Source organism: Monodelphis domestica, chromosome 8 (genome assembly GCF_027887165.1).
Source record: "Monodelphis domestica isolate mMonDom1 chromosome 8, mMonDom1.pri, whole genome shotgun sequence".
Lineage (NCBI taxonomy): Eukaryota > Metazoa > Chordata > Mammalia > Didelphimorphia > Didelphidae > Monodelphis > Monodelphis domestica.
Window position 1 is genome coordinate 98,672,482 of NC_077234.1, and position 12,427 is coordinate 98,684,908.

Here is a 12,427-nt window from a genome sequence, read left to right on the forward strand (position 1 = left end):
GATTGTTTCTTCTTATGATTATATGAAATAATGGTATTATTTGTAAACTTAACGAGCACAATGTAGATAAAAATACTGCTAGAAGTAATATAACTACCAAAGTTCAATCAAAAATTATTCTTTCAATTTTAGATGAAATTTTTTTTGTAAAGAGGATCATAAATATATTAGTGTCAAAAATATATACAACAGCCCTAAAAACTTTCTCATAAGTCTTACAGCAGTACTTACAGCCACTCAATTATTCAATTAGCTATCTAACTACAGGGACTGTTTCATTTAGATCTTGATAAGCTCAGAGTCTTTGAACAAAGCCTTTCCTAAATCAGGGACTTTAATAAATTGTTTTAAATTTTTAAACCTTTTTCTGATACATACAAGATTCTTGAGCCGTTCTCATATTATCTAGTTGGAGACCCAATGAACACTCTCTTCTTATATATAACTTAATAGTAGTCTAATAATATCTTTAAAACTGTCTTTCTTTTTATCTCAGGATATCTAGGAGAAAATGCTTTTTTCATTGTATTGAATTAAGTAAAAATCAGCTTTTTCTAGGAAAATATTTCTCCTCTATTATCTTCTAGAACTTCCCTAGCTTTTCAAAGAATATGAAACTTAAATATTTTAAGAAGTATAAACTTATTCCATTTTATTTCTGCATTTAGCTACTGATATGATACTATAAATTTTTATTTAGCCTTTATAATTCAAGTTTCAGTCTCATAATTTTCCTCATGAAGTTCACAGGATCACAGTTAGATCTGAAAGGGACTTAAAAAACTATCTCATTGGGGCAGCTGGGTAGCTCAGTGGATTGACAGCCAGGCCTAGAGATGGGAGATCCTAGGTTCAAATCTGGCCTCAGACACTTCCCAGCTGTGTGATCTTGGGCAAGTCACTTAACCCCCATTGCCTAGCCCTTACCATTCTTCTGCCTGAACCAATACACAGTATTGATTCCAAGCCAGAAAGTAAGGGATAAAAAAAAAAAAACCAAAACTATCTTATCAAACCCTCTCTTTTTACAAATGAGGCTAAAAGATTAGCTGATGTGTCCAAGTTCCAATTAATAAGTATCTGTGGAAGAAAGTGAACACGGGTGTTCCTGACTCTAAGTCCAGCACTCTATCTACTTAGAAGGCAGAAAGATGAATATCTCAAATAATGGAAGCTGTTCCCAAGTTACATAAAATACAATGCAACACAGATACAAGGTTAGAATCTAAATCTCTTCCTTCCCATGCTCTAGCCTATGACTACTTTCTTTGTTAGAATAATTGCATAATTGAAAATCTGTTACCCTAAAAAAACTACATTTCCTGGGAGCCCACTGACTTCCTGTTGTTATATACTTCCTGTAGACAGGGGATAAATTCAGTGGGCATGCCTACTCTGGGCTCTTTGGCTTCCTGGCAAGGATGGTGGTGGTAAGCGCGGGGGTTTTGAACAGGCTGATTAGCCATGGGCATGTGAGTTTTATTTTGTATCCCTTTTATTCCATTATTTCTAATGATCATTAATAAATCTCTTAAAATATAATATTTTAATTATTGAGATTAAGTTTAACTTTTACATAATCAAGTGGTTAAATTCTTCCTATTAAAGTAGTCTGACATGATTCAAAATAGAAAGATGCTATACTTCTAGAACTTCTTCAATGCCTTCTATATTAGTTAACGATATCTAAAGGGGCATTCAAATATAAATGTTCAGTGATAACTGCCTAATAATCCAGAAATATTTCAATCAGGGAGGGAAACTCATCCTTCCCAAAATGTAATAAACAATGGTCTTCAGAGGAAACAGCCTACCTTCCTGTGTAGACAGCTTTATACACCTCTTTCAAGACATTGATGTTCATCCAGCCAATGTATTCTCAGCTTCCATGTTGTTTTAAGTTACATACAGAGCACATGTGCGCTGATGTCGAGCTTCAAGGGAATCAACGCACCTGCAACACAACCGACGCAAACCTTGATGTTGCCTTCTCTCAAGAGTCTCACACTCAAAGTGAGAGGAAGTACAGGAAAACTGAAGAGTTCTTTGGATGACAAGTGAAAACTAAAATTTAAAACTAACTGAATATTTTCTTAGAATTATAAAAAATTCAATTTATTGTATAAACACTAAAAAAATTGTAACTTCTAACTTTGAGAATTAAAAATAATGACTGTTAACTAGATATAATGAAATGCAAATACTAAAACTTTAGCCTTACAAAAGCACCCAAAGTCATCACCCTTGCTGATCACCCACTAATCTTCTCAAATGAGGTCAGCAAACATCAAACATGGAGATATAAAGAATTTATGAATGTACAAGAAAAGCAAGAGAGAAATGTGGAGAGTTGGTGCTATGTATGAGATCAAAATGATTTTACTCTTGTATAAAAATGATAGCTCAAAAGAAGTATATAGTACTAAAGAAGGATTGTAAAGACAATTGATATTAGAGTCTACCCTAACCAACCATCTTATTTTCAAATCTACTTTTAAGAAATATGCTGAAGCATTAAGAATTACTTTTAATTTGGGGTTTTCATGAAAAAAGAATTTTTAAAATATCCAATTAAATATAATATATTGAATGTCGAATTTGCATAAGTTGGAAATTACTGAATATTAGATTAAATATTTGAATACTTTATATTCAGTATTCCTATTTAGAAAAGATAAGCTAGTTTTTCCATTAAGAACTCACAAAGGATAAAACCAGCCATTAAGCAAGGCTTAATCAAGAAAGCTAAATTTCAAATTAAGATTAATTATATATAAAGTTCTTCAAAAAATAGTTGAAAGCTAAGTTTTTTTAGCTCTTACTTTCTGTCTTAGAATCACTACTGTGCATTAGTTCTAAGGCAGAAAAGTGGTAAGGGTTAAGTAATGGGGGTTAAGTGACTTGCCCAGGGTTACATTGCTGGGAAGTGTCTGAGGCCAGATTTGAACTTAGGACCCTGACATCTCTGGCCTGGCTCTCAATCCACTGAGCCACCCAGCTGACCCCTGAAGCCATGTATTAAAAGGCAATACTTTCTAGCCAGTATAGAACTAAAGATTAAATATCTTTAAATACCTAACATGCATTTTGACAAATTTTACATAAATTAAGTTTATGTAAATAATATTCTAACTTTTAGTATACATATGAAATATGAATTTTTATGAAATATGATATGAATATTTAATATGAAATATTTAAGTTTTATTAGAAAAGCACTCTTCATTTATATGTGGTTCAAAAATATTTCTAGTACTTTAAACATAACTTTATGCCAAATTTTTGAATCACATATATAACTATTCAATAAAAACCAGTAAGAAAATTTAACATTTAAGGAAATACACATTAAAGCCAATTTTTCAGAAACAAATTCATTCTATAATCTGGGGAATACTGGTACTTGCCTTGGGAAAATATTGCTTCAAATCACTAATAATTTTAAAACATTAAATAACAAAAAACTGAGGTTCTACCTCACATCCTTTATACTGGCAGAGATGACAAAAAAAGGAAAAGACAAATGTTAAAGAAGTTACAAGAAAACAGGTACATTAGTGCACTGTTAGTAGAGGTTTGAGTTGATCTCTGGAAAGCAATTTGGAAGCATGTACAAAAAAAGTCAATATAACATGCATGCCTTTTAACATAGCAAATACCATTCCTATGCAGATGCCCCATAGATATTAAGGAAAGAATAAACAAGCTCAATCATATGTACAAAAAATATTTATAAAGCAACTCTTTTTGTAGTAGAACTAGATACTCTGGAGATTTCCATCACCTCAGGAATGGCTAAACTAATTATGGCACATCAATACAGTGGAAGATAATATATTGTGTCAAAAGAAATGAGGGAAAGGATAGTATCAGAGAAACCTGGAAAGACTTGCATGAAATGATGCAGAGCAAAGTGAAAAGAACCAGGAGAGCAAATTTATACAATAAAGACATCATAAAGACAAATAATTTGGAAAGATTTAACTGATCAATGCAGAGACCAACCATCACTTCAGAGAATCAACAATAAAATATAATTACCTATCTCTGACAGAGAGGTAATGGGCTCAAGATGAAGAATCAATGCAAAATTGGTCTAGTTTGACTATGCACATGTTAAAGGGGTTTTGTTTTTATTTCTTTCTTTCCAAATTAAGATGACACATGTTGGGTTAGCTATTCAGTCCTCCTACATGCAAAAGAACAAAAGAAATCACAATCAAGTAGGAGTTCTAAAAGTTACATCATGAATGCATTATATACTTTAAAAGGAAGGCAAGCTCTATATGAGATTCACAGTTTCATGTACAATCCCTTCTCCTGTTCCACAATGTATATGGAAATTATCATTTTTTTTAAGTTCAGAATTTTTCAAATGGGTAAAAATTTGTGCTTGCTACTAATAATAATTTTTGGTCTGGATCTGTAGCTTTCTGATCAGTGTGTAGAAAATTCCTACTGGGAGAACTACTATACTATAATCTACAGCAATTCTATAATTTGGGGTCTTAGAGAGCTGCTTAGGGCACTGAAGAAAGAAGGATTAAGTGTTTTGCTCGGGATAATTCACAGAGCCAATATGCATCAGAAGTTTACCTAAATCATCCCGACTCTGAGGCAAGCCATTCTCTTTCCTTTATATCATGCTACCTCTCTTATGATAATAGCCATTATTGATTTTCAATGCAGATTTTGCTTGACTATTGCCAAATTTATTTGTAGACTTAAACTTGTAGTTCTTTAATCTTTTAACAGTTACATAAAATTAAACACTGAAGAGTTAGCAAAAAATTTATATTCTGAATATGAACTAGCAAAACTGATTCTAAATAATTTTAACATATCTGGAGTTTCTTCATATTTAAAGTAACTGCTGTGATGGATAAAAATCACTTCAATAAATTAATGTCAAAGGGTGATTCAGGATTCACAAGGTGAAACAATAGGTCTAATCTCCTACAATGAAATGAGGGAGAGCTAAATGTCAAATGATATAAAAAACAATTTCAAAAAGCACAAGTCAAGAGTATGGAAATGAAAAAACCTAATGTGGTCTGAGGCTTCAATCACAGAGGTAGAGTGATCAGTGTGGTTGATATACTCTGAAAGACCAGATCTATGGCAAAACTATAGTGATAACCAAAAAAAGGAATAAAAATAAAGTATAAATGAGACATTTAAAAATACATAAAAGAGAACAGAAATTCAGAATCAGACATAAGTTTAGAGGGCAGATTTTTAATATTCTCTTTTCTATTCTTATTTGCATACTGAAATATTCATATCTGCTAATATTTAAGTTTATAATAAAGAAAACATTGAAAAATTTCCATGAACATAAAATCTATCTTTTCTAGCTTGAAATAGATTTCTTTAAGTTTTTTTAGATGATATATTATGTTATGTACTTTTTTCTTACATTTTAAAATATGTACCTAAGTGTAGTAATGTCATTCAAAAAATAGTAACATTTCTTTAGGTTGACTGTATTTTAGGCAAACTCATATAAGATATATTACATTACGTTATAGCCTGTACTTTGTAGAAATGGCCTGTCATTTATAACTTTAACTGATCTCATGGAACATGATATGGAAAAAAGTATAACCTGTGAAAAACAATTAAAAATCTATGACATAGTGGTCAGTTATGGGATCTCCGTTAGTAAGGTCACTGCCATGCTGAAATATGTCATGTGATCAGAATTATCAAGGAATTCAAAGGATTATCACCTAGAATTGAATTTATTCTATTTGGGTTCAAAGGTAAGAACCAAGGTCAACTGGTAGAAGTTATTTGGAAGTAAACTTAATTTAATAGAGTGGAAAGACTTCCTAATAACTAGAACTGTTAAAAAAATGGAATGGGCTACCTCTGGGGATTACAAATGCCCAATCCCTAGAAATACTTGGGAAAGACTTTAGCTAGCCATTTTTTTAGGCCTGCTATAAAAATGAGTTTGTGAAATTTGGAATAGATTACTGATAGGATCTCTTTCAACTCTAAAAATCTTAACATTCACTAATAAGGGGGGGGATGCATAAAAGATTGGAGTGAACTTTAAAATATTCCAGCCATAAATTCAGAGATTTATTCTCTATCTTTCAGGACCATGTCACCTTAGAATCACCAAAAACTTGCAGACCCTCAGAACTAGCTCTGAAAGCAGCAGCAAGAAAAAGATTGAAGCTTCACATAGTGCCTTCCCATTCTCAGGTGAGCAAAGACTAACTTTGACATAAAATTCAAAGTCAAAGAAATAGCCTAGGAAAATGAGTAAACAATGAAAAAAGAATTTGACCATGAAAAGCTACCAGAGAGGCAGAGAAGCCCAAGACATAAACTCAGGAGACAATTATGTGAAAATAGCTACAAAGTCTTAAAGGAAAATTCTAATTGGACCCAAATCCCGTGAGAATTCCTGGAAGAGATGAAGAGATAAGAGAAGTAGAGTAAAAATTGGAGAAAAAGATGAGAATGAAAAAAAAATTATGAAAATACAATTAACATCTTTGTTAAAGAGGTACAAAAAATACCAAAGAAAACAACACCTTACAAAACAGAATTGGCATAATGATTTTAAAAAGGCATAAAAACTTTTTGAAGAAAAAACTAAAAAGTAGAATAGACCAAGTGGAGGATCAAAAATTAAAAAATAATTTCTTAAAAATTAGAATTAGCTAATAATTCCATGAGACAGCAAAAAAAAACCCAATAAAACAAAGTAAAAAATTATTTTTAAAAATTGAAGAAATTGTGAAATAGATTGTCGGAGAATTGGGAGTGGATCACTGGGAGTAGAGAGGTAATTTAAGAATTATTAGACTACCTAAAAGTCATTATCAAAAAAAAAGAGCCTAAGCATCATATTTCAAGAAATTATCAAGGAAAGAAGATGGCAGCTCATAAGCAGCAAAAATTGAAACTGAAACTGCTCTGATTATCCATCTATACCAATATTTAAAGAGAATTTCAAAAACACAGGAATCCAAACCCAGCAAGAATCACAGGGCTCTCCTGCTGAACACAACTTGAAATTAGACAAAGAATTGATTTCCACAAGATAAAGGGGAGGCCAGAAACAATACAGGGCTGGCCAAAACCACCCCCACCCCAAAACATGCTGAGACCTGCAACTAACATAAGCTGACTTTGGAAATCCTAGGGCAGGGGCTACAACTGTGAAAGAGCACCTCAGACCCACCACTTGGGGTCCCAGGCTCTGACAAGAGCTAGCAGGAAGGAACAGGGGGCCTCCCAGCTGACTACAACGAAGATTTAGCCCCAAAGCAGATGGGCTCAACCAGCTTAATCCAGCATACCAGCAAAGGAGAGAGAGGATTAAAGATTTAGTCCCAGGGCAGTGCAGCTCAAAAAGCTAATCCAATAAACCAGTAGGGGGCTGGGGGGGGAGGGGGTGAGAAAATGAATAAACAACAGAAAAAGAAGGGAACAATCAAAAGCTTCTATGGGGATAAAAACCAAAAAACAGAACCAACAGAGGATGATGGGATCTGAGAAACTTCAAACAAAATCTTTTAAAAAACTGGGAATTGGACTCATGCTCGCTCCAGAAGAGCTCAAAAAAGAATTCAAAAATCAAATAGGAAAGGTTGAAGAATGGGAAAGAGAAAACAACGGCTTACAAAGGAAAATAGATCAAATGGGAAAAGAGGCACATAAATCAAAGGAAGAAAGCAGTATCATAAAAGCCAGAATTGACTTATTGGAAAAAGAGGCAAAAAAGTTAAGTGAAGAAAAAAATTACTTGAAAAAAAGAATGGACCAAAAGGAAAAGGAGGAAGGATCAAGGTTAAAGAAGAAATTCAGTCTTTAAAAATTAAAATTGGGCAAATAGAAGTTAATGACTTCATGAGACATCAAGAAACAATAAAACAAAATCAAATAATTAAAAAAAAGAAGAAAATATGAAATATCTCACTTAAAAAAAAACTAACCTGGAAAATAGATCCAGGAGAGACAGTTTAAGAATTATTGGATTACCAGAAAGTCATGACAAAAAAATAAACCTAAACATCATACTACAGGAAATTATCCAAGAACACTGCCCTGATATTCTTTTTTTTTTTAAAACTCTTACCTTCAGACTTGGAATCAATACTGTGTATTGGTTCCAAGGCAGAAGAGTGGTTAGGGCTAGGCAATGGGGATTAAGTGACTTGCCCACAGTCACACAGTTGGGAAGTGTCTGAGGCCAGATTTGAACCTAGGACCTCCCATCTCTAGGCCTGGCTCTCACTCCACTCAGCTACCCAACTTCCCCCTGCCCCAATATTCTTGAACAAGAGGGTAAAATAGAGACTAAACGACTCCACAGATCACCTCCTGCATTAAATCCACAAATGACAACTCCCAGGAATGTCATAGCCAAGTTCATGAGCTCCCAGGCCAAGGAGAAAATATTACAAGCAGCTAGAAAGTAACAATTCAGATATCATGGAGCCCTAGTCAGGATTACACAGGATCCTACAGCTTTCCCGCTGAAGAACAGAAAGGCTTGAAATATGATATTCCAGAAGGCACAGAATTATCAAGGAAAATTGCCCCAATATCTTAGATTCAAAAGAAACTTTAAAAATTACCCCAACCTCCTGAAAGGGATGCCAAAATGAAAATTTCATGGAATATTATGGCCAATTTCAGAGGTCCCCAATTTTTCAAGAAAGAAAATACTTCAAGCAGCCAAAAAAAACCATCCATGTATTGTGGATCACTTAAGATTTGGCATCTTCCACTTTAAAGGAATGGATAGCTTAGAATATGATATTCCAAAAGGTAAAGGAGCTAGGATTACACCCTAGAATAATCTACACAGCAAAACTTAATATAATCCTTCAGGTAAAAATTGGGTATTTAATGAAATAGAGGGCTTTCAAGCTTTCCTAATTAAAAAGAAACAGAGCTAAAGAGAAAATTTGACATTGAAACACTGGACTTAAGAGAAACAAAAAAAAATCATTTTTTAAAAATCATAAATGTCTCAAAGTTTAAGTGTTTACATTTCTATATAGGAAAGTGATATATGTAATTCCTAAGAACTGTCATAATTAGAGCAGTTAAAAGGAGTTTATGGGGGCAGTTAGGTGGCTCAGTGGATTGAGAGTCAGGCTTAAACAAGGTGGTTCTGGGTTCAAATCTTGCCTCAAACACTTCCTAGTTGTGTGACCCTAGGCAAATCACTTAACCCCCATTGCCTGGCCCTTACCACTCTTATGCTTTGGAACTAACACACAGTCATGATTCTAAGATGGAAATAAGGGTTTAAAGGGGAAAAAAAGGAGTTTACAGCAATACAGAATGGGAATGAGTCAATTATGTTTCAATGATTTCCCAAAAAAAGAAAGGCTAGGAAATTTTCTTACATTAAAGAGGTAAAGAATAAGAGCTCTTACAGTGAAATGGAAAATGAAGAATTTGGAATTCAAAATTTAAAAAGAAAAGAATATTAAAGATAAATAATTGAAGAATATTTTTAAGACACAAGAAAAAAACTTTTACAAGTAATTTACAATCTATATACAAATAGCAGTGCGAATCAAGTAAAAGGAATTAAAACAAGGTACAAAAAAAATTTATTACGTTTGGCTCTGCACTGTCTTCATCAGTCCCAAGAATTCCCAAGGAGAACATCCCCTCTACATCCACAGTATAGAACATTTGCAATTTTTAATCTTATAGAGCATATCAGGACCCTGAGAGCTTGAGAAATTTGCCAGAGCTTACAAAGACAATCAATATATGAGGCGAGTCCAGCTCTCTATACACTACGCTACAGAGATGCTGAACTCAAATAGTTGCTAAAATAGATCTTTTGGGGGATCTATATTAGAAACTTAAAAAAACATAAATTGATATTATTTCTTCTTTTAAACATTTTTTATGTTAAATTGTATTTTTATTTATTTTGTTCAACCTTTCCCAGTTACATTCTAATCTGGTTCATATCATATTTGGCTGAGTTTGATAGTTCTGCACTACACTATGCTTTTCCTCATGTTACTGTTATATTCAGTAAATGATAAATAATAACTGCTGAAACGGCTAAAATGTATGAAGACATCTATATTGTTTTTACAATGAAAGGATTAAAAATGAAGACTTTCTTAAAAAGAGTTAAAAATGTTTAAAAGAAAAAAACAAATTAAGGAAAAAACACTAAGACAGATTTGGACATAGAAAGTTAATAATTCTAAATCTGAATGAGATAACTGATGACAGGTAGACTCGCCTTTTTCTAAATGGACTATGTATAGTTCAACATTATTTTAATATGCTAATAGGACTATCACTATAACCATGTTTTAAGTCACTAAATGTTCTCAATTTTACTATTATTACACCTTTCTGAATCAAGTAACAGCTATAAAAATCTAAGTCACAAATGAATAAAACATAGTTTTTCAAATTTACCTTTATGTAATGATTAGCATTAAGCATTATAGCAGTTTCTAAAATTTATGTGGCCGGAACACATGGGATCACATATTTTCTCTCTTTTATTCATTAAGATCATACCTTAATAATTTAACATATGCCATTATGTTAAGAATTCTAATAATCATACATGAAGCTTAATATATATTTTTCCAAAGAAGTTTAAAAAAAGATTCATTCAAGTGCAACCTCCTATGTGAAGCCTCTACTGATATTCCTACTTGACAATACTCTCTTGATTGAAAAATTACCTTCCTTTTACTTATCTGTATATTCATCCCACCAGCATATAAGCTATTTGAGGACAAGGGCTATTTTTTTTTGTCCTTGTATCATCTTGGCATATTTGTTGTTGTTGTGCAATCATTTCAGTTTGTCCAACTCTTTGTGACCTTATTTGGGTTTTTCTTGGCAGAGATCCTGGAGTGGTTTGACATTTCTTTCTCCAGTTCATTTTACAGATAAAGAAACTGAGGCAAAGGTGATTTGCCATGAGTCACACAGTGAGTATCTGAGACCAGATTTGAACTCAAGAAAATAGACCTTTCTGACTCCAGGCCTGGCACTCTTATCCACTGTGCCACCTTTAGCTAGTCACATAGTAGGCATTTAAGAAGTATCTATTGAATTGATTTCATATGACCAAAAAATGTGCTTTTGTATTTTCTCCTCTATTACTTAGTCCTATTACTGTGAATTAATTACTACTTTATTCTAGAATCAGATCAAAAGAGACATAAATCTCAAGGCTTTCCTTTTTCAAAACTTAAGATGTTTTAAGAGCTGACAAATATCTTAAGATCCTTACATAATGACAGAAAAACTCTTTTTTTCTATCACATCCCAAGAGTACATGTAGCTACACATACATAATTTTGCTATCATTTTATATTGAAATCTGACACGGATCTAAATCTTTCTCATTAATCAAAAATATTATTGGATTTATACTGTAAAAGAAGAATGACTGGAGCTTCAAAATCAACTTACTTTCCTATTCATACCTTATGCACCAAAATGACTTAAGACATTTTTTAAACACACGTATAACCATATTCATTTCAGGCTTAATATCATTAATAATCTCATTTTCTCAAACAATTTATTTCTATATTTATACTATCAGACTTTGATGAAACACTGAATTATCTTTCCTATCTCTACCTTCAAATATTGGTTTTAGGATCAATGCCTTTTTTAAGTATACCATAATGAATAAAAAATCAATTACTCATTATAATATAAAGACATACAATCAATATTAACAGTTTTCCTTCTTAGAAGGAAAAATTTTGTTAAATCTTTAATTTACTTTATTCCAAATTTATTTTTCAATAATTTTTTCCTCTTTCCATAACTATAAATTTCTGATGCACTAACACACTAAGTTTCCACACCTTATACTTTATTTTCTACAATTCACATGAATTTCTCATATATATGCATATATATAGTACCTTACATATTACTAAAAAAAATTCTCTCAAGTAATATGCTTATATACTACTGATCTGTATATCTTTAGTAATGTGAAGATTAAATTTAACTCTCCCCTGATTGTGAAAATGAAAATAATTAACTCTCCCCTGATTGTGAAGATTACATTGTAACCCCTGCCTATTTTTAGATTTAATCACCAAAAGTATAAACATCCTACTTAAAGTTGAGTGGGGAAATCTGCCCATTTTTAGATTTAATCACCACTTCCCCCTAGTCCTAAAGAAGGACTTCAACTGTGATTGGTAAATGTAGAATTAGGGGAAGGCATGGGAAGTGACGCAAAAGAAAGTGTCTTTAAAAGGGAGTGACAACTTCCTGAGTTGAGTTCCACTGGCAATTCTTCATTCTTTGGAGTGGAGGCTGGTGGAGAATCTGTTGACTGGACCCGAGACCCTATTCCTAGTGAGGCTGTTCTAAAATCTTTTCCTTTCTACTGACATGTGGTGAGTGAAAAGCTGACTCTTTACTGCTG

The 12,427-nt window shown here is 32.7% G+C and overlaps 1 protein-coding gene across 6 annotated transcripts in view; it reads right to left on the reverse strand.

Moving 5' to 3' along the window:
- Positions 1–12,427, reverse strand: part of NAA16 (N-alpha-acetyltransferase 16, NatA auxiliary subunit) — a 98,473-nt gene that overhangs the window by 37,161 nt on the left and 48,885 nt on the right. Inside the window, exon 10 of one of the 6 annotated variants that reach the window (XM_007501523.3) lies at positions 1,819–1,954. The exons of the other annotated variants lie outside the window; for them this stretch is intronic. Within the exon in view, the coding sequence (XP_007501585.1) occupies positions 1,946–1,954 (9 nt within the window). The 3' untranslated portion in view covers positions 1,819–1,945. Of the gene's footprint in view, positions 1–1,818; positions 1,955–12,427 lie in introns of those variants that run through there. 6 annotated transcript variants of the gene reach the window in all.